This window comes from Panthera pardus, unplaced genomic scaffold, assembly GCF_024362965.1.
Source record: "Panthera pardus isolate Hobbes unplaced genomic scaffold, ASM2436296v1 HiC_scaffold_20, whole genome shotgun sequence".
Taxonomy (NCBI): domain Eukaryota; kingdom Metazoa; phylum Chordata; class Mammalia; order Carnivora; family Felidae; genus Panthera; species Panthera pardus.
The window spans coordinates 87,923,910-87,951,518 of NW_026526766.1; the positions used below are offsets into that span (position 1 = coordinate 87,923,910).

The 27,609-nt window shown below is 57.1% G+C and overlaps 1 protein-coding gene across 1 annotated transcript in view; it reads left to right on the forward strand.

The window, feature by feature from the left end:
* The window catches only part of HMCN2 (hemicentin 2), a 145,007-nt gene that overhangs the window by 22,819 nt on the left and 94,579 nt on the right, over positions 1-27,609 (forward strand). Inside the window, 12 exon segments of the mRNA XM_053908429.1 lie at positions 188-310; positions 8,125-8,296; positions 9,176-9,282; positions 10,163-10,283; positions 12,367-12,630; positions 15,261-15,405; positions 15,892-16,013; positions 17,871-18,143; positions 19,403-19,544; positions 20,047-20,174; positions 20,839-20,952; positions 23,090-23,239. Of these exon segments, the coding sequence (XP_053764404.1) occupies positions 188-310; positions 8,125-8,296; positions 9,176-9,282; positions 10,163-10,283; positions 12,367-12,630; positions 15,261-15,405; positions 15,892-16,013; positions 17,871-18,143; positions 19,403-19,544; positions 20,047-20,174; positions 20,839-20,952; positions 23,090-23,239 (1,861 nt within the window).

The window sequence follows — 27,609 nt, forward strand, 5'->3', positions numbered from 1 at the left end:
CCTTGACCTGTGTCGGTCCCGATCCCCTGGGGCGGGCGCTCTCATCATTCCCATTCTACAGTCGCATCCGCTGAGCCCGGAGGGGAAGGGGCTTGGCCCAGGTCCCTCCTCCCTGGTTCTGGCCCTGCCACTCCAGTCACACCTGAAGAAGGTGGCCAGGGAAGCCACCTGTGTGTCCCTCTTCCAGGTGGTCTTTGTGCTGACGGGGGACTGTGGTGACCGCACTCACCCCGGCTACCTGGCTTACGAGGACATCGCCGCCACCAGCTCCGGGCAGGTGTTCCACCTGGACAAGCAGCAGGTGACCGAGGTGAGCCTTCCCTGACCGTCCTCGCCCCTGGGCGGCTGGGCTTGGTGGTCAGGTAGCTGTGCCACCCGTGAGCAGTGCTCCCCCTGTGGCCAGCACAGTGAGTGCTGTGCTCCGGGCTGTATGAGGTCCTCTCGCCAGCCCCCCACCCTCTACCCGCCGCCCCGCCCCCGCCCCCACCCCAAAGGCAGGTGCCGCAGACTTCCCGATTTCGCAGGTAAAGAGGCTGGAGCTCGAAGAAGCACCCTGGGTCCCACAGGTGGTCCGGGCTGGCAAGATGGACCTAGCAAAATTTGCCAACAGTTGGGGGGCGGGGGTACAGGGTGAGCTTCTCCGCAGAGTCGGGGAACCCAGGGGCGGATAGAAGAGTGGGTGGAGGGCAGGGGGCGTCTGATTCAGGCTGTGTTGCTGGGGCAGAGAGTCCTGCCGGGGAACGAGCAGGCAGGCGCTTGCTTGGTCCTGTGTCCTGAGATGCAGGGTTGTCAGTGACCTGGCATCTGTACCCTCGCCGTGTTCTTGAACTGGGTGCCTGCCCTTCCTCTCCTCCAGGCCCCATTGGCCGCTCAGAACTTGCCCTTCTTTCCCTCTCCCCGCGCGTCTGCCTGCTCCCTTTCAGGAGCCAGAGGGATCCTTCCAGTGACATGCTCATAAATGTTCACAACTGCGTCCCTGGAAAGAATAAGAATGTCCGTTTCCATCTCCCTCATCTGACCAATGAGCCTCTCCTGTTTGCCCCCTGGAGAAGGTCGGGGCCCTTATCCAACCCCGTGGCCCGTGTTCTCCCCTTTTGCTCACTGCTGCCACCCCACTGGCCTCTGTTGTTTCTTCAGTGCCCCGCGTCTTTCTACCCCAGGGCCTTTGCTCATGCGGCTCGTTTTTCCCACGTCTCCTCCCCTGGCTCCTCATTTTCCCGGTCTTAGCTGACATGCTGTCCCCTTGGGAGACCTCCCTTGATTTCCCTTCTTGTTACTTAATGAACGCCACTAGGCTGTGAGCTCCCTGACAGCCTGGCCCTTACGGGTCCTGTATCCCAGGTCCCGTCTGCTGCCGTATCCCCGGCACCTTATGCAGCCCCCAGCGTGGAGCAGGTGGTCAGTAAATAGCCGGTGGGTGGACACATGCGGGGTCCCTTGCGCCCGAGGCCCTGGGAGGAGGAAGGCAAGAGAGATTGTGTGTGTGAGGCAGGCCCTGGCCCCAGCCAGCCCTGCTGTAGCCTCCAGGAGAGGGTTTTTTTTTGTGTTCTGTATTTATGCTCTCCGGGGCCGTGTTTAGATTAGCGTGCCTTAACTCCCTGTTGACAGATGGCGTTTATGGCTCTCCGCGACACATTGGACTTTATTCCTTGGCATGTGCACCTCCTCTGGCGCTGAGCCGCCCAAGTGAGGGTTGGGAGGCATTGAAGAGTGGAGGGATGGCTGGGTCCTTGTCTGGGGGGAGACCTATTTGGGCGGGAGCTGGGTGCTTGTCAGCGGCTAATCAGGCAGTGCGGTGCCGGGCAGGGTGGCGGAGGACGGCCCTGCCCGGGTGTGTGGGGCCGGGCTCTCCTGTGCTCTCTCTCGAGGCGGGGAAGTTGGGGCGACTCCGCTGGCTCCTGGCCATAGTACCCCGCCTTCTGTTGTGGGAGCCTGACTCGGCGGTAGGTGTCTCACTTGGTGGGACCTCCGGTGGCCCAGCATTGGCTGCCTCTGGGTAGCGGCCTGGAAAGCGGCCGGGGCACCCGGGAGAGGGAACGGTGTCTTTGCCCAAGCCAGCGGGGAGCTCCAGCTGAGAGAATGACTCCTCAGAAGTTGCGGGAGTCCCTAAATTATTGCCTGTGTCGTTAGCCCCTTCACCTTCCCAAGGTACGTCCCATGTGGCAGGAGCGACACGTTCTGTAATCTCTCTTCCCTTCGCTGACCGTGCACCTGCTACGCGCACCGCGCACAGCTTCAGGTGCCGGGCGCAGAGACAGAATCCATCCAGGTCCGGTCTCGGTGCTTCTGAGCCTTTACTTTCTTCCGGTTGTGGGGTTGGCCCTATGGGATTCCAGGGTAGTTAAAGCAAGGGGAGGATCCTCTCCCCCTGGCGGGGTCAGTTCGGAGCTTTTGCCAGCCTTCAGTGGACGGGGGAGGCGGGCATCATGGCCCCTTGGGGGGTGTGCATTTCTGGTCTCGGCCGGGCTAGGTCCAAGGCCCCCCTCGCCCTGGCACAGAGCCCCCCACCCCCGCCCAGTTCGCTGTACGGTCACCAGCCCTGGCAGAGTGGGCCGGAATTGCTGGGCAAAGCCCCTCATTCTGAAGCTTTCTCTGGTCCTGGGAAGTCCATTCTGGGGGCCCAGACCCTGCCCCTGTTAGCACCGGCCCAGCCCGCACAAACGTGACAGATCGCCCAGATTCTGCACATTTCTCAGCTAGGAGAAAGGCGAGCCACCTTCTAAGGCAGTAAGTGTGGGGTGCAGGGGAGAAGGGGAGCTCTGACCAGGTGGTTCCAGTTAACAGATCAGGAGGCACCGGCCCCAGAGATGACTTCATCCCAGACTCTTCCCGGAGAGGGCAGCCCGGTGGAGGTTTAGGGCCGCGTGCCGGCTTCGGACCCCAGCCCTGCCACCTGCCTGCCGTGTGACCCGAACTCAGTCCTTAACCTCTCTGGGCCTCCGTTTCCCCCTGTGCACGGCTGGGTTTTTGAGAGCCCCTGCCCGGTGAGACGGGGGCGCTGTCCCGACAGGCACCCAGAAGCCCTTGGTGAGAGTTCGTGACGGCTGTGGCTCCAGCCCCCTGCTTTGGGGTGGAGCCCAGAACCCATGCCAGGCTCCGGCACACCCCCCTGGAGAGTAAGGGCTCTCTCGGAAAAGGTTCTCAGCACCCGAGCGCCCAGCGGTGGCGCCCAGCTGGCAGGGGCTGGTGCCCTCTCTCCATCACTGCCTGCCGGGCTTCCTGACCCAGGCTCCACGGTCCGGTCCCAGCTCTCTGCTCTGCGGCTCTCGGGCCCTGTAGGCCCCCTGGCCTCCCCGCTCGGCCTCCTTGGCCGGCCTGGCTGTCAGGCGTCTGGGGGAGGGGCCCCAGGGGATGATTTATCTGCCGTGAAAGGCCCAGCGGCAGCCATCTGGCCAGGGTAGCAGCTCCAGATTCTTTCCTTCCTTCCCCATCGGTGACAGAGAGATGAGCCCCATTGCAGCACAGGCTCGCGGGCCCCCGGTCCCGCTAACATCTGGAAGCCATTGTCTTCGCCAGATAAACATTGAGCTGGCTTGATGAAGGCACTCTGCTCCGAGGGCTCCCCAGATTCCTCTTGGAGCCCTGGGGGGATTGTAGGGTCCAGGAAGCCTGTCCACAGGCCTGGACGCACAGGGGATCCGGGCTGGCTGAGGGCAGCGCCCTGGTGGTGACGGGCTTAGGGCAGACCCCGTGGGCACGCCGCCGCCTGGTGGGGTCCCTGGCACTGAGCTCAGTCTGAGCCTTCTCTGCCGGTCGGTAGCCTGAACTCCTGGGCACCGTCCCTCCGTCATCCTAGAACAAGCTCGTAGTGACAGTTGCAACGCAACAGTGCGTGTGATTTCTCTGGGTAATTGTCAGCTGGTGCAGCCACCGCCTCCAGGCAGCTTTGCTCGGTTGTGATTTCCTCCCGACCCCTGACAAGGCCCGGGCCCGGGGGAAGACGACAGTGGTCCCGGAGCTGTGGCAGCAGCTGCCTCACCTCGCTGGCTTCTGTCCGCCTCTCCAGATGGGAGCCTCGACTGCCGCTTCCTCCCGCCAGCCCCTGTGTGCGCGCAGAACCTTTTCAAGGGAAACATTACTTAGAAAGCTAGACGAGCGGGCGCCTGAGTGGCTCAGTCGGTTAAGCATCCGCATTTCGGCTCAGGTCGTGATCTCACGTTTTCGTGGGTTCAACCCCTGCCTCAGGCTCTGAGCACTGACTGTGTGGAGCCTGCTTGGGATTCTCTCTCTCTCTCTCTCTCTCTCTCTCTCTCTTTCTCTTTCTCTCTCTGCCCCTCCCCTGCTCAAGCTCTCTCTGTCTCTCTCAAAACAAATCAAATTGAAGAAAAAAAGAAAGAAAGCTGGGCGAAACAGAAGAAAGAGGGACCTCCAAGTATACAGAGAAGTGAGTTTTCGGGACCTGGGATTCGTATCCTGTAGTAACTGAAATCCAGCTGCAACGTGTAGATGTCCCAGCTCAGTCTGGACAAAATGTATTCACTTTTTGAATCTCGGGCACTTTCTTCCAATTCCCTTCTTTCCCTTTTCTCTCTCGCCGGCGATCGCACAGTAGGACTCTGATGCGGAGCAAGGTTGGCCAACATGTAGCACACGAGACCCGCTTTCGGACCCCGTATCCCAGCAGACATGACTCATCAATCACAGAACATCTTCTCACTGAAGCTGAATGTGGTTTCGACTTTTGTCGCACAGTATCCCAGGAAGCTACTTCCAGATTAGATTTGATTGGCGATTGATCAGGTTTGATTAGATTGATCGGAATTGGCGAGTGCCAGGGTACCCCTGTGGTTGCCTAGGGGTATAGATTCAAGTCATGGCATACTTGTTCTTTTTCAAGGACTTTCTCTTAAAAAAAAATATCATGAAAGATGTTAAAGATAAAGAAAAGTCAGAAGAAGATAGAAGGAAGAAAAAGAGGGAGGGAGGCAAACCAGAAGACAGACTCTTAACTGCGGAGAACAAACTGAGGGTTGGTGCAGGGAGGCGGGTGGGGGTGGGGGAGGGGCTAAATGGGGGATGGGGACTGGGGAGGACACTTGTGGCGAGGAGCACTGGGTGTTGTACGTGAGTGATGAATCACTAAATTCTGTTCCTGAAACCAGTGTTGCACGATGTGTTAACGAACCAGAATTTATTTTATTTATTTATTTTTTAATTTTTTTTTTAATGTTTATTTATTTTTGAGACAGAGAGAGACAGAGCATGAATGGGGGAGGGTCAGAGAGAGAGGGAGACACAGAATCTGAAACAGGCTCCAGGCTCTGAGCCGTCGGCACAGAGCCCGACGCGGGGCTCGAACTCACGGACCGTGAGATCATGACCTGAGCCGAATTCAGACGCTTAACCGACTGAGCCACCCAGGCGCCCCACGAACCAGAATTTAAACCAAAACTTGAAACAAACAAAAAAGAACCTATGTCCCAACTAGATTCAGCACCTAACATGTTTGCCCTGCCTACTCTGTCTCTTTCTATGCCTTTTGTTGAACTGTGACACCTTATCCGCAAATAGTCATGGGTGGGTTTTTAAAAAATATATATATATATGACCTTGGACACAGCCCACGATACCCTCTAATAAAATGAATAGTATTCTGCTGGTATCGTCCGATGCCAAGTTCATATTGTTTCCCTAATTGTCCTCAAAATGTCTTCGGTAACACGTTTTGTCAAATCAGGATTTAATCAGGGGCTGTGCATTTCATTCACTTGTGTCTGTTACGTCCGCTTCCATCTGGAACAGTCTACCCTTTTTTAATGCCACTAACTTGCTGGAGAGGCATCGCCTGTACAGTATCCCGTGTTACGGATTCATCTGATTGTTTCCTTATGGTGTCATTAATTTGTTCCCTCGCCCCCCCCGTATTTCCCCTAACCTGCCAGTTAGCTCTCAGTGGCTGATTAATGGAAGCCAGCATTTCTGGCAGGAATATTTCATGGTTGGTGCTGTGTGTATTTTCTGTTGCATTGCCCCGGGAGGTAAATAACGTCTGATTGTCCCGCTCTTCCTGATGATAGTTTGATTCCTGGTGAAGGTGGTGACAGCCAGCTCTCGGTGCATCGTAGGGCCGCATTTTTCCCCTTATGACTCAAGTGGTCTGTGGGGTAAATGCTGGGGCTCCACATGGACGTCCCGTTCCCCACCCGCCTTCCGTCTGATGGTTGTGGCGTCCGTGGAGGATGCTTGCCTGAAACAATGATTTCATTAGGGGTTGCAAAATGATGATTTCCTCATTGCATCACCTCGTTCACATTTGTTAGTGGGCGTTCTTCCCTGAAAAAAGAGCTTTGGCTTCTCCAAAGGGATGGCTTGGTTTTTTGAGGCACAGTGCCTATGGAAAAGGCAGGGATCGCACTTAGTTCTTCGTCTTTAATTAGCAGGTTGCTTTCATTGGTGGCAAATGAGGTTTTATTGTTTTGAATTTCGCTTTTCTTTGGGTATTATGGGCACACGGATTCTTTAAAATTTATTTATTTATTTTGAGAGAGAGAGAGAGAGAGCGCGAGCGAGCGTGCACAAGTTGGGGAGAGGCGGAGAGAGAGGAAGAGAGAGCGAATCCCAAGCCGACTCCACGATGTCCGTGCAGAGCCCAACGCAGGGCTCGATCTCATGAACTGTGAGATCATGAACTGAGCCGAAAATCAAGAGGCAGACGCTGAACCGAATGAGCCACCCGGGCGCCCCGGGGCACACAGATTCTATAGTTCAATGTGTTTCACTTGATTAAAGTCATTATTCTTTTAGGGGTTCAGGTTGCCCCAGATTTAGCCAATGGGAGCTCTTTTCTCTCTGCGCCTATGGTGCTAATTTGTTGGACAGTGAGGTTCCTGTTTCATTTTGTTTAGTTCAAGAAGCATCCCATGAAAACCTTAAAGTCACTTGGCCCGGGGCCGGCGGGGGGACGGGGGAGGCCCCCTCCGAGTCCTCTTGCCTGGTTTTCTTACTGGAAACTGTGGGATGTGGCTGCTACAAAGGCAGGGACCGGGATGGAGCTGAGTCAGGTGACTGCCAGGTGAATCTGGTGGCCCTGGTCGGGAGGTGCGTGCCCCGTCGGACCACACACAGTGAGCACATGCTTCCTGAGTACCCTGTCTGTGCCAGACGTTGAGCTCGGGGTGCGGCGGAGGGTCTCTGCCCTCCTGGGGCTCCCAGGCCAAGAGGGGAGACGGGCATGAATGTAGCCAGGAGTGGGTTGATAAAGAAGGGGCAGGTCATCTCTGTCAGAGAACAGTGTGTGTGGGGGGAGCTGCCTAGGGAGGCCCGGGGGTTCAACCCTATAAGCGTGGGGAGAGTCAGGGGCACGCTGACCTTGAGTCGGGTTGGACAGCTGCCTAAATCCTAGGACAGGACGCGGGGTCTCGAAGATCGTGGTCAGGATTTGGAGAAACTCAACAATTTTGTGCTCTGTGAGATAACTTAGACTGGATCCGGGGTTGCTGACATGGGGTCTGTGCATGCATGGGGGGGGGGGTCTTTGAGAACCCCCCCCCCCGCCCACCAAAATCATACTTTAAATGTGTACCTGGGTGAGGGAGTCCTCGCCTGTTGCCTGCTTTTCAATGGGACCTGTCCAAAAACACTTAAGATTTTAGAATGAATAAGCACTTCTAGAAACCAGGGACTTAGGATTTCTCAACATTGTGAAATGAATCAGGAGGAGACTCCAACTTTGCAGCAGACCCTCTCGGTCCTGCTTAGAGAGTGTGCTACCCTGGCAGGAATGTGGCCTAAGGCCCCTTGGGGGGGTGACAGTGAATTACATTGCTCTGCGGGAGAGTCCGGATCTCCAGCGTTCATCTGTGGGTAGGAGGCATCAGGAAGGCTTCCTGGAGGAAGTGGTGGGTGCCATAGAAATTGGCCATTCCCTCTGAGCTGCCTCGGTTCAGGCGTTACATCTCCCAGCCGACGGGCCAGGAGGGTAATGATGTGTGAACTGGCCCTCTTGTAGAGCGGTGGGAGTGTGGGGGGACTGGGTGACCTGGAAAGCCCATACGCTGCCTGAAACCCAGGGTGGGGGACTGGATTCTGCTGGCGACCTGTTAGAGACCTGCCTCCAGTGGGTCAGACACAGGCGGGACCACAGGCACCTCTGCTGGCATCAGCTGCTCATAACCTGCCTCCCAGGTGCTGAAGTGGGTAGAGTCAGCGATCCAGGCCTCCAAGGTGCACCTGCTGTCCACGGACCACAAGGAGGAGGGCGAGCACACGTGGAGGATTCCCTTTGACCCCAGCCTGAAGGAGGTCACCATCTCCCTGAGCGGTCCGGGTCCCAAGATCGAAGTCCGCGACCCGCTGGGTATGCACACCCTAGGACTGGCCGGCCTCTGCTTTGGCCCCAAGACTGAGCTGGGAGTCCGGGGTGGGACAAAGAGAGAGACCCGGGGTGGCAATGGGTTTGGACACAAGGCTCTGGGAATAAGGAGGGTGGGGGGGTGCCAAGTGGAGGGCAGAGGGGGTGCCCATGGTGAGCGAGGAAGCAGGGAGGCTGTTAGCAGCCAAGGGAGGGGAATTAAAACAACGACAGTCCTGGGGGCGCCTGGGTGGCTCAGTCCCTTAAGCATCTGACTCTGGATTTCACTCAGGTCACCATCTCACAGCTGTGAGATCGAGCCCCACGTGGGGCTCCGCATTCAGCTTCACATTCTCTCTGTCTCTCCATCTGCCCCTCTCCTGAGTGCGCCCTCTCTCACGTGCTTGGGCTCTCTTTCTCTCAGTCTCTCTCTCTCTCCAAGAGTAATGACGGTCCCTGGGATGCAAGGTTCACGCGGAGTCTTACCCGTATTCTCTCAGTGGGTCCCTACGGTGGGCTAGCAGACCAGTCGGGGCAAGAATTGGTGGCATGTCACCGAGATGGGAAGCTGGGGCTCTGGGAGGTGGAGTGATTTGTCCAGGTCACCCAGGGTCGGTGTGATTTGGACCCAGCCACCTGGCCTCATGGAGCTCCGAGGATGTCCTGGGTCCCCAGGTCTGGAGGCGAGGTGTATGGCCCACACCCGGGGGTGGATGAAGCTGGAGTGTAGAATGAGGCAAAGGCCCGAGCACCGCCTAAGGCCTTTGTCACTTTCTCTGGGAAGGCTGAGGCTGGTGGTTGGAAAGACCATGGGTTCCTGGCAGAACGGGGCCTCTGTCACAGTCAGGAAAGATGTGGGGACAGAAACCCTTGGGCGTTCCACAGGGAGGATCCTGCAGAAGGACGAGGGCCTCAACGTGCTCCTCAGCATCCCTGACTCTGCCAAGGTCGTGGCGTTTAAGCCTGAGCATCCTGGGCTGTGGTCCATCAAGGTACGGGGCCCTGGTGCCCAGGGAGGGGACCAGTTTCACCGAGCAGAGACACTGTCTCCCTCCTGCCTGTCCCGAGAGCCTTGGGGCCCTGGGAGGCTGAGGGGTGGAACATGGGTGGCGAGGTGGGCGTATCAGTAGAAGCAAAGGGTCCAGAACAGAGGAGGAGTATTCTGCTTTGCACCAGTGAGAGGAAGTAGAGCGGTTTGGGGTTAGTTAGGGAACTTTTAAGAAAGTTGGAGAAATGATTTGAGGGTCCAGAGGTGGGTGACTGAGCCGGCTTGAGGTTCAGAAACCTATCCTGTGAAGAATGAACGAAAGAAGCAAGGGTGACCTTGGGGGGAAGGATGGCTCAGAGGGACAAGGGCTGGCAGGGGGAGCAGGGCCCACTCTAATCCGCAAGGTGCTGGAGGCCAGGGACTTGGGGTAGGCTGGGCCCCCGGCAGAGTGTCCTGGGATGGGGGAGGCTGCTGCCTTGGAGGGATGTGAGCTCTTGCTGATTGGACAAATGTTTGTGAAGCACCTGCTAGGCTCCAGGCCCTGGGCTGGGTGTGGGTGCTGCAGGGGAGGGGGCAGCATTGACTCCTGCCCTTCAAACTCTGAGTGGCTTTGAGCCAAGAGCTCTAATGCCAGTGGGGAAGGCAAAGCAGGGCTTAGACCTGTAGGGGGACAGACAGAGCTGCAGGTGTTGGGTGGGGGGGAGGCCAGAAGGGCAGAACAGCCTCAGGGGTCCCAGACACTACCGTAGCTGAGGCTTCTTCTGCTTCATTTGGGGAGCGTCGTGCTGGGCCCCCAGGGAGTAGGTAAGTTGCCCACGTGTCTGTCCCGGTGCTGGGGCACCGGAGGCGGATGCCCTGGTGACGTGGGCCGGGGCCTGTGCTAGGTCTATAGCAGCGGTCGCCATTCGGTGAGGATCACAGGCGTCAGCAACATCGACTTCCGAGCCGGCTTCTCCACCCAGCCCTCTCTGGACCTCAACCACACCATTGAGTGGCCCCTACAAGGTATGGTGCTCCGGACCCTGGGGACGATGCAGATCTGCCTTCTGAAGAGGCGGGGCTTGCCTTGGGGCATCGGGGAGCCTTGGGGGGCAGGCTATGAGTGTGTGACTGCTGTGTACCCGGAAGAGGCTGGCTTGAGCCATTCTCTCAGACCACAGTGAACCGAGCCCAGGGCCAGCACCCTCTCCACTGGTCCCCGCCCAGGTGACGCCGTGACCATTTACCTTTAGGACGCACTCCCTGCCCCCAAAGGCCCCCAGGACCTTTGGCTGTCCCCCTTACTAGTCAGTCCACACTTTCTCTTTTTTCTTTGTCCAGACTTGTCCGTCTAGAGCTTCTTCGGTTTTCCACGGAACAGCAGGCTAGTCCAAGAAACTAACAGATGCTAGTCAGTTGTTAGCTTACTTGAAAAGGAGAACAGTATCTTACTCCAGAGGAATGAATGTCCTGGTGGACATTCCGATGTTCTGGAGGCTGATGGAGGTTGAGAGCCCAGGGGGATGTTGGAGTTGGAGGCACAGGGTCGGTTTTCTGATGAGAAGCCACCCCCTGGGATCTGGGGTTGCCTGTGTGTCCCATCGTGGTTCCATCTGGAGGAGGAGGGCTCCAGAGCAGGCAGGGGCTCTTGGCTCGGGTTGTCAGAGCTCCATGCCAGAAAGTACCATCTGGTGGCCAGATCAGGGGTCCCAGTGTATAGTTTGGGAAGTATGGCCCCTCACCGTGGGGCCATCAGAGGACTTTGCTGGGACCAGCTCGGAAGAGAGAAGGGGAGGGATCTAGACCAGGTCTGGTCAACTCGGACCACTGACTAATGACCAACACGGTGCATACAAGATCCTTAGAGCTTTTGAGCGTGTGTTTGCTCTAACTTTTGTCATCGTTGTCAGCCCTTATTGGTTCTGTGCGAGGACCATCTCCAAAGCGAAAGGGGGCTGCTTGCTCATTTCACGTTTGTTTTTCCCAGCATCAGGAAGGGGGGAGGCAGGGAAGCTTGGTTCCCGTTCTAGAGCCAGGAGAGAAAAGAACTCCTAAATGCAGCGCGCGAGTGGGGATTGAAAACTGAAGGGTCGCCAGGACCAGTCCCCAGTGGAAGAGAGTGAAGGGGACCTTCTTGGGACCTTTTTGGGACCTTCTTGGGTTTCTGCTTTTGATAAAGATGTGGTTTCCAAGAAAGTTTAAAAAAAAAAAAAAGGGAGAGAGAAACAGCAGGGCAATTGCAAATGAGAAGTGGTTGGCACTTGGCTTCAGTGCTGGGGCATCCGGGAGTCTGGAGGCCATGGCTATAGCTGGACAGCAACTGCCCAAATACAGAGGACAGCAGCTACCTGCCGTTGGCTGATTGTTGCCACATGTGAATGGAGCCCAGTGCCAACACACGTTATTTTTCCAAGGAATCCGGACTTCCAGATTTTGATGTGCCCTTTCCAGATTGTTCTCCACGCTTCTTCAAAAGTGTTAAGGCGTTCAGATTTTTATCCAACCACACCCTCTGTTCCCTGGTTTGTGACCTCTGAGAAAAAACACAGTAATCGCTGCCTGAAAAGGGAAAGACCCGAGCCAAGTTCCCAAATCAACTAAGGGAATTCAGAAACCCAGCTCCAGCTCTGTCTTTTCTGGAACAGGGTGAAAAGCCCGTGGCTAATAAGACAGAAAAGAAAATCAAAGGAAAGTGGACCGCGGGGAGAGAGAGGATAGGCAGGAGTCAGCGTTCCCAAACTAGCGCGTGTCTCACCTCGGCTGGTCCCAGAGCCTGCCCGATGACAGCCCACGCCAGAGTTAACGGGGGGAGGGTGGTGGTGGAGAGAAACGCCCCCTCCCAGTTCTACTCCATGGGAGCCCGAGTCTGCAGAGTGGAAGGTGATGCAGCCGTGGGAAGCTGTGGTGTGGGTGGACAGTGGCGTTTCAGGACCACGGACAGTAGCAGGCCCCCTCTGCTTATCCACCCCCCAGCATTAGTTGGCACAGCAAAGAGGTGAGGGGGCCGCGAGGAGGGCCAAGCAAGCTGGGTCCCTGACTGTGGTCTGAGGGCCCCTGCTTGGGGAGGATCATGGAGCCGGCATCTTCTTCCTCACCCTTCCCTCTGCAGGGGTGCCCATCTCCCTGGTCATCAACTCCACGGGCCTGCAGGCACCCGGCCACCTGGACTCCGTGGAGCTCTCACGCAGCTCGGGGCAGCCCCTCCTGACTTTGCCCATGCAGCCCCTCTCCAATGGCTCCGCCCATCAGCTCTGGGGCGGACCGCCCTTCCACGCCCCCCAGGAGCGCTTCTACCTCAAGGTGAAGGGCAAAGACCACGAGGGGAATCCCCTTCTCCGTGTCTCTGGAGTTTCCTACAGTGGGGTGGTCCCAGGTGAGTGAGTAGCGCTCGTCACCCCCAGCGCCCCGGCTCACTTGGAGACTCACTTCTTCCTGGAAGCCTTCCCTGATTGCGTGATATTAGAAAATTAAACTTCTACGAGCAGGAAACTCTGCAATGCGTTATGCTAAATACTGGGATGGCTCAGATGTAGCAATCGGTCGGGGATTTAGTACAAAGCCATCCGTCTGCCCATCTACCCATGCATCCACTCACGCATTCGTCTCTCCACCCACCCTTCATTGACCCAAACATCCATCCATTCCTCTGCCTATCCATCCATCCCCACTCATCCATGCATCCATCCATCCAAATATCCATCCACCCATCCACTCATGCATGGGTGCCTCCATCCAAATGTCCATCCAACATGCATTCTGTGTCAGTCATGGTGCTAGGCGTTGTAGACACAGCAGTGGGCAGGGCAGCGAGTATGGGTCTGCTCTTCCATAATCCTAATCATGGGAATACTAAGCTAGTCACCATTTTGAGCACTTCTCATGAGATAATCCTGAACCAAGCACCTGCCATACATTAGCTCATTGAGTGCTTCTGAGATGTGTCCCCATCTTATAGATGGAGAAGCTGAGGCTACCCATCTCACAGGGTTGCCCTGAGGGTTCCATAAGCTAATACACGTCACGAGACAGCTCTTGGGTGCTCTGAGGCTGTGCCCATGATGTGGGCATTGTGGACTTGGGCCCTCCAGAGTGACAGCTGCTGTTAGTGTTATGTCTTTGTAGGCACGGGTCATTTTGTGGTCCTATCTTTGGTCGTGTTGTGTTGGTTCCTACATGTATGTCTTTTTGCTTGTTTCCTTGTGTCCCTGAGGTCTCACATGCGGCTCAGAAGCTCCCAGAGGGCAGGGCTGAGTCTTTGGCTTTCTAGCTCTGCCTCTGGTCCTAGCATGGGGTATCTGAGTTCACTGGTCATCAGCTTCCTTCCTGGGCTTTGTTCCCTCCTCCTGCCCACTCCCCCCTTTCCCGTGGCCGTGGCCTGGGCGGGGAGCTCACAGAGGTGGATGCCACTGATATCCAACATCTTCTTTGCTGGGGATCTCTTAACAAGGGACAGACTCCTCTGTCTACTCCAAATAGGGATGCAGAGAGGGCACTAGGGTGAGGTGGGGGACTTTGAGGGCAGGGTAGGGAGGTTGGGGACCCCGTCTCTCAGCCTCCTGACCTCCACTCCCCTGCTGTGGTCCCTGGGCCCCTCCTCCCTTGGCTTCTATAACTCCAAGGAGGAATTTTCAGGAGGGAGTTTCAGCAGGGGCAATAATAGCCTGTTTCTCTCTGTCCTGTTCTTGCAGATGAGTCGAAGAGTTTGGATTTCTCTCTGGATTTTGGTCTTCATCTCAGGACTAGATTAGAGAGAGAGAGGGAGAGAGAGAGAGAGAGAGAGAGAGAGAGAGAGAGAGAGAGAGTATGTGTGTGTTGGCAGGGCAGGGAGAAGGGAGGTGGTTTGGTGTTTCGCTTCCTTCCCCACTTGATGGGTCGGGAGGCTGGGAGTTGGGATTAGAGCAGGAGGCTCTGGGTTTGGAGCAGGTAGTGAGGACTGGGCCATGGTCCCTGGGCCCATTCAGCTCATGGAAGACAGAGCCTGGGCTGGCCTTGCCGAGGATTCCAGTGTGTGTGGGTGAGCGGTGGCTGCTTTGCACACAGCTGAGGACGTGGCTAGATGGTCTGACATCCCTCTCCCCTGGGATGTGGCAGGGAGCCTGTAGCATGATGTCACCTGCTGCCCTCCCACCCCCAGCTCTGGGCTCGGAGGACGTCTGGTGCATTGTCTCACCCAAGGAGCATCTCTGGTGGGGATGCGGGGGAGGGCAGGACAAGAGTTGAGCACACGCCCGCGATCACCCAGTGAGGCACTGACAGCTGTGACTGACCCCGCGGGGGGGCGTTCTCAGACTTTCCCACTGGAGTGATTCTAATGGCCAAGGAAAGAGAATGTGTCATCCCAGGACCAGGGTCAGGCGGTGGGGGCGGTGGGGGTGGGGGGGGAGTGTCTCTCAGGGGCCCCACGGGGCTCATCACAAACTGTGGGATTTCATTGAAGTCTCTTATCTCAAAAATGCGTGTGAACTTTGCATTCACAGCCATGCTTCAGCTTCACTTATTTTTAAATAAAAAAGGCTTTCTTCCAACATCCTCGGGTAAAACCGACCCTCCAGGCGGATGAGAGGTCTGGAAGCTTGGAGAGCCCGGTCCGGGGAGCATTTTATCAGGTTTCTCAGGGCTGGTGTAACATCTACGTCCAGGACAGTGGAGAAGGTGGTTGCACAGACCCGTCCGTCTTGGCTGGTCTTCTTAGAAACCGTAGAAACAATGCCGGCTCGTCCTGAGGGGGCCTGCCGTGCCTTGTGGACATGCCAAGTGCTTTCCATGCACCGCCTCTCACCAGCTCCCCAGAGAGCGTGGTGACATCGGTGTCAGGATTAAGCCCATTTTACAGAGGTGGGAACTGAGCTTACGGGGGGTAAGGTGACCCCGCTCTTGGTGACCCCCAAATGGTGGGGCTGTGGGTTGAATCCTGGCCTCCTGGCTCATCCCTGTGGTCTCTGCGTTGGCAGGCTGTGGCGGGGCGGGTGGGGAGGAATCCTGAGTGCCGGACCTTGCCTGCAGGTGCCCCCCTGGTCAGCATGCCCCCTAGGATCCATGGTTACCTGGACCAGCCCCTGCTGGTCTCCTGCTCTGTACACAGCACCCTCCCCTTCAGACTACAGCTGCGGCGGAACGGAGCCAGGCTGGGCGAGGAGAGGCACTTTCAGTGAGTGGGTGCTGTCTGCTCTGTGTCCCCAGCCCCAGGGGTCCGAGGGATGTGGGTGGCAGGAGAAGGACCTTGATCTCGGTCATAGTGTCCTGGGCATCTCCCAGCACGGCCAGGGATGGGGGGGAGGGTGGTCCCCAGATCTCCCACCACCGCTGGATCGTCACCCTGCGGAGGAGCTGTGGGCTTGCTGAGCTTCCGGAACATTCCCGTGCAGGGCCCCGGGCCCGTGGGGTCAGGGTGGGAAGGACCCTCCGAGACCCTCCCCGTCGTGGATGAAAGCCCAGAGCTCAGAGAGGGAAAGGGACTCGCTCAGAGTCACCCAGCATGTTGTAGAGTTGGCACGTCCTCGACTGCCTTGCCCCTCCTTACCAAGCCTCCAAGAGGATTTGTCCCCTCTGGGCAGGGTTCCGGGGCGGGACAAGGCTGAGGGGCCCTGGCGGGGGTCAGTGTTATTGTGTGTCTCCAGCTGCTCTGTGTTCACAGGGTGTCGGGAAACAGCAGCTGGGAGATCCCACGGGCTTCTAAGACCGAGGAAGGGACGTATGAGTGCACGGCGGTCAGCCGGGCTGGGACCGGACGAGCAAAGGCCCAGATTCTTGTCACAGGTCTGTCCTTTCCGGCCCATCCCCGTCTCCCCTCCCCACCCCCTCCGGATTTTTCCCTCTAGGGTTTTATCCCCAGGGTGTCTCCATCTGTGGGGGAGCGTGCCAGCCAGCTGCCGTCACCCAGGCCCTGCTGCCCACACTGCCACCTGGCACCCCATTTGGGCGGTCACCCAGGAACAGCCTGTGGATCTTAGACGGGAAGGAGGCTGAGAAACGCAGCCAGGGTCATGCCCTCCTCCCCCAGGCCCTTTCGGGGGCCACTGCCCATCTGGAAGTCCCCCTCCCTTAATGCCTCCAGGTCCCTGCCGGGATGGCCCCAACCGGCTCAGGAAGGTTGCTGATGACACGGACCATCTCAAAATGACGTTGGCTTTGTGTTTTTAAATCAGGAATCTAAACTGCCTTAAAAGCCCAAGGAACATGGAAAGATTAGCCAGTCTGCAGCCTCTAATCCCACAGACTTGCTATGCTTCGATCTGGATAACCTGCAGTCTCATTCTAGAGACGACCTCCGTAACATTTTGATTTACTCCCTCTTAGACCTTTATCTGTGTGTGCGTTTTAAGAAAACTGGGATAGTATTATATATATTATACGGACGTATGCATGTGACAACCTGGTTTTTTGTCATCTAACAATATAACGTGTCTGCAAACATGCTTCTATGGCATGAATTAGTGGTTTTACTTTTTATAAACGAGGACAGGAAAAGGGAAAGAGTATAAGGAAACTTGCACACCCATTCCTTAAACTTAATAATCGCTCAAATTTGGCCATATTTGCTTTCTTGCTCTTTGGCTGAACTCTTTTTTTAACGTGTATTTATTTTGAGAGAGAGAGAGAGAGTGTGTGAGTGGGGGAGGGTGGAGACAGAGAGAGAGAGAGAGAGAGAGAGAGAGAGACACTCTTAAGCAGGCTGCATGCTCAGCACGGAACCTGACGCGTGAACAATGAGATCATGACCCGAGCCAAAATCAAGAGTCGGATGCTTAGCCGACAGAGCCACCCAGACGCCCCTTGGCTAAACCATTTTAAACTAAATTGTAGGCATGCTGACATTTCAGTATTTATCACTCCCCCTTTTTTTTTAAAGTAGATTTTCCCATATAATAAAGATTCTACGATCACACCTAATAAAATGAACAGTAATACCTTAATGGTGTTTAATTTGGCCATAGTCGGATTTTCTCATTGGCCCCCAGGTATTTTTTCTGGCTGGCTTCTACAATATCATTTTTCAGGACTGTGGCGTTCACAGGCTCTTTGTGACATCAGGTCACTGGCACGTGTAGCTTGTGTGGACCCGGCTTTTTTCCTGCAGGTTCTTGGGCCCACATCCCCGGTTAGACAAGTCTCTCATCTTGTCACTTCTCCCCTTTTCCTATCAAGAGAGTGGTTCTCTTAGCTCTTCCCTCCTCTTGGGCAGTGGCCTCGGTTGTATATTTTGGCTGTTATGATGCCCCTGCTATTTGTACAGAGAATAGCTCTGTACTCATCACTCTTTCCCTCTTGAGAGTTATTTCCAAGGCTCTGTTCCCCAGGGTGGGATTACTGGCTCACAGGGTGTAGAGCTTGATACATGTTGCACTTGGCCGTCGTGTGGAAGGCACGCACGCCCCACGCAGCCCTCGCCGGGTGTGTGATGCTGGGGGGGGGGAAGCGGGGGGCGGGCCGGGCCCTCCCTGGGGTGGTGCCGTCCCCGGGATGGCGAGCACGTGATACTTGGCTCCTCTGCTGGCCCACGCGTCCTGAAGGATACGGTGCCGGGCTCTGGAGTCAGGGCACCCCCGGGGGCCGGCAGGATGGTCCTTTCTCTGCGTCAGCCTCTCAGAGTCTCCTCTGTTTTTATCCATTCAGACCCCCCACCGCAGCTGGTTCCTGCCCCCAACGTGACCGTGTCCCCGGGGGAGACAGCCATCCTGTCCTGCCAGGTTCTGAGTGAGGTCCCCTACAACCTGACGTGGATCCGGGACTGGCGGGTCCTGTCGGCCTCGACGGGCAGAGTCGCCCAGCTGGCCGACCTGTCCCTGGAGGTCAGCGGCATCATCCCCAGCGACGGCGGACGGTACCAGTGCATGGCCAGCAACGCCAACGGGGTCACAAGGGCGTCCGTGTGGCTCCTGGTGCGAGGTGAGGCTCTTCCTGCCTCTGCGATGTGTCCTCCTGATTCCGCACCCTACCTGGTGCTTTTTAACAAACGATTTAAAACAAAGTTTTTATTTATTTTTGAGAGAGAGGGCGCGAGCGGGGCGGGGCAGAGGCGGGGAGGGGGACAGAGGTTCCGAAGCAGGCTCTGGGCTGACAGCACAGAGCCCAGTGTGGGGCTTGAACCCACGAACGGTGAGATCATGACCTGAGACGGAGTCGGACGCTCAACCGACTGAGCCCCCCGGGCGCCCCTCACTACCTCGTGCTTATCCCCAGAGCCCGTCGATCCACGCCTCTGCCCAGACACCACCCCCAGCAGGCAGTGCCAGCCCCGTTAGGGTCTTCCGGGTTTTCAGAGAAAAAAGATTGTGTAGCCTCCTAGCCTATGTATAGCAGTTCTCGCCGTGGAAAGTTCATCCTGGTAGCTAACCTCAATCTCTACTGCTGTAGACCAAGCCAGTTTCGTCGTGTCCTGTTTACCTCCCGTGCCGTGGGTCAGCTCCATTGCCATATGTGGGGGAGGAGTGGGCTACGGGAAACTTCTGGAAGTCCAGAGATCAGAAGCGCGTGGTGGGGGCTGGGTGGCCCTGGCCAGATGGGGCGGGGGGGTGGGGGGGTGGGCAGCGGAAAGAGCACCCGTCCTGGAGTTTTAGGACCCAGATGTAGCCTCGGGTCCACCCAGGGTTTAGCCAGATCCTTCTCTCTGGGATGCTGTTTGCCTAAGTGTAAAAGTGAGCGTGTTGGAAAAACTGCCCTCTCTTGTCCCAGCCACTCCTGACTGGAGTGTGTTGAGACTGCCACTGGCATGGGAGGGGCCTGCTTGCCTATTCTGGATGAGTTGGCCTGGTGAGGTCTGTTCGAGTCTGACGAGCCCGTTGTACCGTGAACAGAACCTAAGTCTGGGGCCAGTACTTGGGCAGGCTTTGGCGTCCCCTCAAGGTCACTGGAGATGGGCGTTGCCCCCAGCCCTGGCATCTGCCTATCACCCTAACCCTCTCCAGGATGCTCAGCCCAGACCAGAACCCCAGGGAGAGCTTTGGAAAATCCTCCCCGTGTGGCCTGGGCGGCTATCTGGTCAACCCCAGCTCCCAGGAAAGCCACTCCCTGGGATTCGGGCCCTTGGGGGGCCTTTGCTTCCTACGTCTGGCCCATCTGTGACTTCGGGGATGGAGTGGAGGCACCTGGGACAGCACGGCTGCCCAGACAGACTCTTGACCACCTGTCCACTCTTTGAACTGCAGAGGCTCCCCAGGTCAGCATCCACACCCGGTCCCAGCACTTCTCCCAGGGTGTGGAGGTGAGAATTCGCTGCTCAGCTTCGGGGTACCCCACACCCCACATCTCCTGGAGCCGTGAGGGTCATGCTCTGCAAGAGGACAGCAGGTAAGGGCCCCAGGACGAGGGACTCTGGGACTAGAGGTCCCAGGGGACCTCTCTGGGCCCCCATCTTCTTCCCTCTAAGTGGGGTTGGGAAGAGAGGGTAGCATTCGCCCTGCCTTCTTCCTGGGATCATTTGAGACTCGGCAGCGAGATCGCTTTGAAAACATAGCGATGCCTCAGTATGAGCCCGGGGGGGTCAAAAGCCGTAGTTCCAGAATCCACCAGACCTGTGCTCGAATCCTGCCTCTGCCATTCAGGCTGTGTGACCTCGGGCGAGTCGCTTTACCTCTCTGAGCCTCACGAATGAAAAAGGACAATCTATGTAAAGTGCTGGGCGCACCGCCAGCCAAAGAGCAAGCAGTCAGTAGGAAATGGCGGTCGCTAGTGATGGGATTAATTCGTTCGTTACTGAGGGTGACTTTGTGTCATCCCCACCTAATCTTTGTGTGACCCCACCTAATCAGCCCCCTCCCGTTGAGCATGTTATTTTATGGCGTGACTCCAGAATCCGTGTGGATGCCCAGGGAACCCTGATCATTCAGGGAGTGGCCCCAGAGGATGCTGGGAATTACAGCTGCCGGGCCGCTAATGAGGTTGGCACAGACGAGGAGACGGTCACCCTCTATTATACAGGTACCTGGGCCTCTCCCCCTCTCTCCCTCCCTCCTTCCCGTCCATAGATACTCACTGAGCTGGGGATACAGCACTGAACGCACGCTCCCTGCCCAGGCACAAAAGAAGCATGCGGGCAGCTAACGGTACTCGAGGGGGATCACAGCGCAGGGTGATAGGCAGGTGGGGCGAGGGGGAAATGGCTGTTACACACGGGACCGGCCAAGGCCTCGGTGAGGAGGTGATGCTTACCAGAGAAGGGAATAGGAGCAGTGTTCCCAGCCCGGGGACCCGGTGAGGCAAAGGCCCTGAGGTCGGCAGGAGTCTGGGGTGCTCAAGGGGCTGCGAGAAGGCTGGTGTGGAGTGAATTGAGGGGGACTTCAGGGAGGGCTGGGCAGCCCACCTAGGGCATTTCAGGACCTTGTAGGGTTTCCACTTTGATGGCAAGTTCAATAAGAAACGATGTGTGTTGAGGGGTGGGGTGGCTCCAGGCGGGACTGGCTTTGATTTGAGATCCTGGGTCAGAAACCTTTCTGGGGTGACGGATGGTGGGGGATGGGGAGGAGGCAGGGAGGCCAGGTCCTTCTCTCTCCTCGCTGCACCCACCCCCAAACTGTGAAAAGCCGCCCTGTCGCCCTAGGGGGTCTGTGGGTTGCTCCCAAGTTCCCCATCTGTTCCCACACAGATCCGCCGTCGGTCTCTGCCGTAAATGCCGTGGTGCTGGCTGCTGTCGGGGAGGAGGCCGTGCTGGTGTGTGAGGTGTCTGGGGTGCCCCCACCCCGGGTCGTCTGGTACCGAGGTACGAGAGGGGTCTGTGGAACTGTCCCGCGGGGGCCCCGGAGGATCAGCTTTCCAGAACAGTCAGGGGGGCACCCCCTCCCCCCACCCAGCCCAGCATTCGCACGGCTCAGTGGCCAGCAACAGGATTTAGAGTAGATTCATTGGGGCGCCCGGGTGGCTCAGTCGATTCAGCGTCCTGCTTCGGCTCAGGTCATGATCTCGCGGTTCATGGGTTCGAGCCCCGCGTCGGGCTCTGTGCTGACAGCTCGGAGCCCGGAGCCTGCTTCGGATTCTGGGTCTCCCTCTCTCTCTCTTTCTCTCTGTCCCTCCCCCGGCTTGCTCTCTCTCTGTCTCTCAAAAATAAATACAACATAAAAAAAAGAAACAAAACGAGAGTGGACTCAGGTTTGAATTCTGGCTCCCTGGGTGAAAAAGGGACAGGTGACTTGGCATCTCCGAGCCTGCTTCCTTATCTGGAAAATGGGGGGAGATCAGACAGGTTGGTTGTGCAAGGATTCAGTGTATAGTGTTTAGGACCAGCCTGGCACCCGGGCTGGCCTCGGTGTCCTTAGATGGTGACAGTGATGCAGTTACCCGAGAAATGGGGAGCTGTAGGACCAGGGTTGTCTGAGGCTCTTTTGAGTTAATGGGCACGGAGGGTCTTCCTGGTGCCAGACGCTGGGCTAGAGTTTGGCCAACGGGGGTGTTCTCGAGCCTTCAGCAGGGGCCGCCGGCCTGGGGCTGCTGCCTCAGTCTTGCCAGGAGCAGAACACTAGCTCCTTCTCAAGGGTCAGCCTCTCAGTCATATTGCCCTCTTCCACCTGGACGCACCTGAGGTATTAGCTCAGAGTCCTGGCAGGCAGAAGTAGCTTCGAACTTGAACTTGTCCAAGGCCACCCCTGGTGGGTGCCAGGGGTGTCGGGACTCCTCATTCAGTGCTCGCGTCTCATGTTCTGGCCGAGAGCCCGGCCAGCCCTCTTTAGGAGGGCATCTCTTGATGGAATATTATTCAGCCTTAAGAAGAAGTGGAATTCCAGTTGTACGACAATGTAAATATAGTTAACACTGTAGAACTGTGCTCTTGGAAATGGTGAAGGTGGTAAATTTTGTTGTTCCTTAAAAAATGTTATTAAGTTTATTGTTAAGAAAGAGAGAGCAAGAGCGTGGGGGAGGGGCAGAGAGAGAAGGAGAGAGAGAGCATCCCAAGCAGGGTCTGCACTGTCAGCACAGAGCCCGACACGGGGCCCGAACTCATGAACCGTGAGATCATGACCTGAGCCGAAATCGAAAGTCGGACGCTTAACTGACTGAGCCACCCAGGCGCCCCCAATTTTGTTGTGGTTTTTTTTTTTGCCACAAGTAAAAGTCTTTTTCATTTGAAGAAATGAAAAATGGGGTGGGGGGATGGGGAGTCACTGTTTACTGAGGGCGGAGTTTCGGTTTGGGACGACGAGAAAGTTCAAGAAAGTTCTGGAGACAGATACACAATAATGTGAACGTACTTAACGCCACTGAATCGGACACTCTGAACGCTGGAGATGGTGCAGTTGTTTGTTTTATGTGCATTTTACCGCAGTAAAAATAAAAACTGAAAATAGAATTTAGAACGTAGGGCAGAATCAGGGGAGCCGTCAGGAGCCTGGGTGCAGACAACAGTCAGGAGAAACGAGGGAGGCCTCGGGGTGGGTTTCGGGAGGCCTGCCCGGGATGAGGCCTCAGAGAGGCAGCCGTGGGTGGGGTGTGCTCATCCCAGGGCGACCCTGGGCGCCCCCAGAGCTGATCCAGACCTCAGTCGCTCTAGACCTGGGGTGGAGGATGGGGACCCAGCGGGGAGACCCAGGCAAGGAGTTTGTTGGTGCTCAGCCCATTGAATGCAGGGGGACAGGCTGGGCCTCTACAGAGGTCAACGGAGGAGCTCAGGGAAGCCCCCCCGCAGGGCTGGAGGCTTTTTTCAACTTAAAAAATTTGCCTTTAATGGTCGTAACGTACAAATAACGAACTTGACATCTTAACCCTTGCTGGGGGTGCGGTTCGGTAGTTGTAATTATACGCGTGTCGTTGTATGCCCGTCACCAACATCCACTCCCAGAACTCTGTTCGTCTTAGAAAACTGAGACTCTGTCCCCGTTAGATATGCTCTCCCTTCTTTGGTCCAGGCGGTCTTGAAATGATTCTGGGCCCCGAGGGCTCCAGCTCTGGGACGCTGCGGATCCCGGCAACTCGGGAGAGGGATGCTGGCGTCTACACCTGCCGAGCTGTCAACGAGATGGGCGATGCCTCTGCAGAAATCCGGCTGGAGGTTGGATGTGAGTATTGCAGCTGGCCCCCACCTGCCCCTCCCCCTTTGCCGCGCCTCTGAGCGGGGAGGAGGGAACACTACCGTGTAGAACGCCAGTGTGGAATTAGGCTCACGTGGATCCAGAGCACATGGGACCGAGGACACAGTGCCTCTCGTTGTGTAACAAATTGCCCCCAAACTTCATGGCTTATACAGTAAGCATTTATTATCTTGCCGTTCTGGAGGGTCAGGATTTGGGAGTGGCTTGGCTGGTGGCCGTGGCTCAGGGTCTCTCGTGGGCTTGCCGTTAATGCTTCAGCTGGGGCTGCTTCATCTGAAGGCTTGACCGGGGCGGGAGAACCCAGTCTGAATTCACTCATGCGGCTGTTGGCAGGAGGCCTCAGTTCGTTCTCCACGTGGGCTTGTCTAAAAGGCTTCTCCTGACATGGATTCTCATGAGTGAGGTAGCTGAGGGAGGGGGAGAGAGAGAGAGAGAGAGAAAGAGAGAGAGAGGGAGAGAGAGAGAAAGGGAGGGAGGGAATCCAACCAGGAAGCTGCAGTCTTTAAAAAAATTTTTTTAAGTGTTTTATTTATTATAATTATTTTTGAGTGTATTTATTTTGAAAGAACTTGCAAGCAGGGGAGGGGCAAAGAGAGAGGGAGAGAGAGAGAGAATCCCAAGCAGGCCCCGCACTGTCGGTGCAGAGCCCGATGTGGAGCTCAGACTCATGAAACTGTGAGATCGTGACCTGAGCCAAAGTCAAGAGTCGGACGCTTAACCGGCTGAGTCGCCCAGGCGCCCTGAAGTCTTTATAACCAGCCACAGTCGTGGAAGTGACATAGAGTCCCTTCTACTGTATTCTGTTGGTCACACCAACCAACCCTTGTGTGCGGTGGGTGGGAGGGGCTGCTCAAGTGTGCAGATACCGGGAGGCAGGGGTCACTGGGACCGTCTTGGAGGCTGCCTGCCACAGAGACAGTTTGGGTCAAGTTCGGGCGTTGTCACTCCTGAGACCTGAGGTCCCGTCTCGTCTCCGTCACGTCTTGCCACCTATGTGCTTTGGTCGAGTCATTGACCCTCAGTTTCCCCCTCTGTAAAACGGGGCTGACCATGCCATGAGGGTTGCTGTGAGCGTCCAAGTGAAATCAGGCATATAAAGCTTAGCACAGAATCTGGCCCATCTTGAGTGCTTGATAAACAGATGGCTGATTATCGCCTTTTTACAGATGGGGAGTCTGTATTCTCCTGTGGCTGGTGCATGGCCTTGGCTGTGACTGCCGTGACGTCTCAGTTCCAGGCCCGGACCCTGAGTCCTGGGGATTGCTTGAAGTTGTGGGCACCGCTCCTTGGCGTGCTGAGCCGGGATGGACTGGGCTTTGAGGGGTTCACTGTGGCCACAGTGGGAAAGCCAGGTGCTAGGAATTCTGGGGAAGCACAGAGAATCGGGGATGTGCTTGTCTAGGCTGGGTGGGACGCCCAAGGGGCTCTCCAAGGACGGTGGGGGGCTCTGGGGGGAGAGTAAGCCCTGTGAGTAGGAGGTTCTGGCCCTGAGGAGGACAGTCTCATCCCAGGGTTGGATCCTCCCAGGCTCAGGGCACTCTTGGCCTTCATTTGTTTGTTCCATCATTCATTCCTGTAGCACGTGGTCACCAGGTGGCCGGGCCCTGTGCTGGGGACACAATGGCAGGCGAGACTCGGGCTCTTGGTGTCAAGGTCCCAGATGTCAGACAGACAATACACCAAACTTTTGCAGGTGGTATCCACGGGGAGCTGTTGGTGCCCAGAGAAGGGGTCCAACGGACGGTGGGGGCTGGGAAGGCTTCTTGGAGGAGGTGGTGTCTGAGATGAACCCAGAAGCAATCAGTCAGGTGGTGAGCTGGGGAACAGTGTTCCAGGTAAAGGGAACAGCATGTGCAGATCTCCCCACGGCAAGAGAAGCGAGCCAGGGAGTGAGACAGAGCAGGGGGTGAGGGGTGCCCGGGAATCTGCTACCTGCTGTGGGGTCACCGCCAGCCCCAGGCTCCGGGATGCTTTACGAGTGAGAGATACAAAAGGCCTGGGGGCTGGTGGGTTCTGATCAATGCCACTGTCATTGTTAACAGTCAGTAGGTTCCGGGGGAGCAGAGAGGGCGCTCCAGGCAAGGCTGCCCTTGGCATTGTTTCCAAGAGTCATCCTTTGTTTCCTGTCTGATTTCTTTGTAGCACAGCCTTATTTCCTTGGTCCGCTTCCTCTACCTGTCAGACACAGGCCTTAGGGCCATGTCAAGGAGGAGATGGGTGGCATCCCAGAGGCAGGCTTCTCGGCCACTGGGCCACTGGTGGCCTTCGGCCTTTAGGTCAGGGAAGGGGTGGACGGTGACCCAGCGCCTGTGTGTCTGGGGAGAGCTGGCCTAGCAGCAGCGGGGGGAAATCGAATTTCCTGCCCATCTGGATGGCAGCTGCGGTCCAGCCTTCCTAGCCAGGCCGGCAGAGCCTTCCAGGGCCAGGAACGGCTGGGCACAGTGCCCACCTGCTGCTGTTGAGCTGGGAACTCTCTTCCTGGGGGCGTTTGGGAAGGAGGGAGGCGAGTGCCAATGTCAGTGGACCCGCCTGCAAGGCACCTGTGCGTCACCTCTGGACGCGGAAGACTGGAGTCCGAGGTCCGCGTGCAGGCTCCCGTTTGGTCAAGTTATTGACCTCCCCGCGCCCTTCTTTCCCCATCTGTGAAAAGGAGATGATAATCACAGAGCCTTGCCCGTAGGGTCCTTGAGAGATTTGATGAGACAGTGTGCTACGCTCCGGGCTTGAATGGAATAAATACTCAACACGCTTGCCCACGGGGGCCCGGTGAGGCGGCGTGGTTCGTCACACGGCTGGTGAGCGGGGCCCCGCAGCAGGCCATGCCCGCCCCAAGTTCACTGCCCTTTCTGCTCCCTGAGAACAGCCGCTCTGAGCCATCACCTGCGCCTGCTGGATTCTCATTCAGGATGAGAGGACCCTCCTTCCTCTCTCTGTTCCCGGCCCATGGTCGCCAGGCAGATGAGCAGTGGGGGGAGAGCAGGTACTTTGGGGGGTGCAGAGGGCCCGTGGCCAGCCCGGGAGAGCAGGAGAGAAGCGGCGCTGGGATCCGGGGCAGGAGTGGCCAGGGTTCCGGGCGGCTGTCCCGTTGGGCACGGCGGGCATGGACCCGGGGTCTGCGATGCCTCCGGCGACCCAGGATAAGGCTCTGATTTTCATTTCTTTTAAAATGAGAGGGAAGCAAATGGGTACCAACAAAGAGGTAAGAAGGAATCCAGCCTGGATAGTGTGTGCCTTTATGTCAATGTGGTCATAAAATATAACTGTTGATATTTTTCCACGGGAGGAAGAGGCCCGTGAGAGTCCTCCTGCGGCCCTGGCTGGTGGGGCTGCGGCTCCGGGCCCAGTTGCAGGACCCTGCCCGGGAGGGGGCTGTGGAGCCCATCCCCCCCAGCCACAGACACCCCGGCATTCCCTCTGAACACAGGGCAGGGCCCGAGGCCGGCCTCTCCTGTTGCCCACCTTGCCCTGCTGTGTAGCCATTGGACCTAAGACCCTCTGCCTACTCGTGGCCAAAGTCAAGACAGACTGGAGCTCTCCTTCCTGAGCTGGCTCATCCTCACCAGCCCTGCTGCAGGGCTCTGAGCCACGGAAACTAGGGCGGGGGGATGGCACAGGGGACAGGGGTGGGGGGAACGCTGGGTCTGCGCACAATGATAAAGAACCGTGGAACTTTAAGGTATTGGAGCCAGAATAAAAATAGTTACCTCCTTCTGCATGGGGAAACTGAGGCCCCAAGTGCTGAAGGGGTTCATCCACGATGCCCACTGGGGCAGAGGCAGTGCAAGGGCCCAGCACAGGCTTTGGGCCTTTAGGCCGGTGCCCCCTGCCCTGGTGGCCGAGTAGGAGGAAGGGAAGTCATCACCTCTGCCGTGGTCACTTTGCCGTTAGAATCCACGGGGACCTTTCCCCCCGAAAACCTCCTGGAGGTGGGGAGTGGCCCTGCCGGGCCGAGTTAACCAAACTCCTCAGCCCTTCTGCAGAGGAGGGGAAGCAGGGAGAAGGGGGAGGTGGCCCTCAGGGTGGCTAGACCCTCCTGTCCTTTCCCCCCAACCCAGGCTGCTGGCTGGCATCCTTCAGTGGGGCTGTGCTCTCATCCTGGGTATTCTAGGTTCCCCACCCGGCACTGCGCCCCCACAGACACACGCTGCGTCTCCAGGGAACCTGGTGGGGCTGCAGTGCCTAATGGTCTCTGGGCATTTGCAGCTCCTGCCCCGAAGCCCGCCTGAGGCCAAGGCAGAAGGGGCCATCCCTCTGGCAGTCGGGGGAGCCAGTTTACGGTCCCTCCCTGGGTTACTGCAGGGGTCACCTGGGAGTCTGTGGGGAGGGGGCCTGGAAGC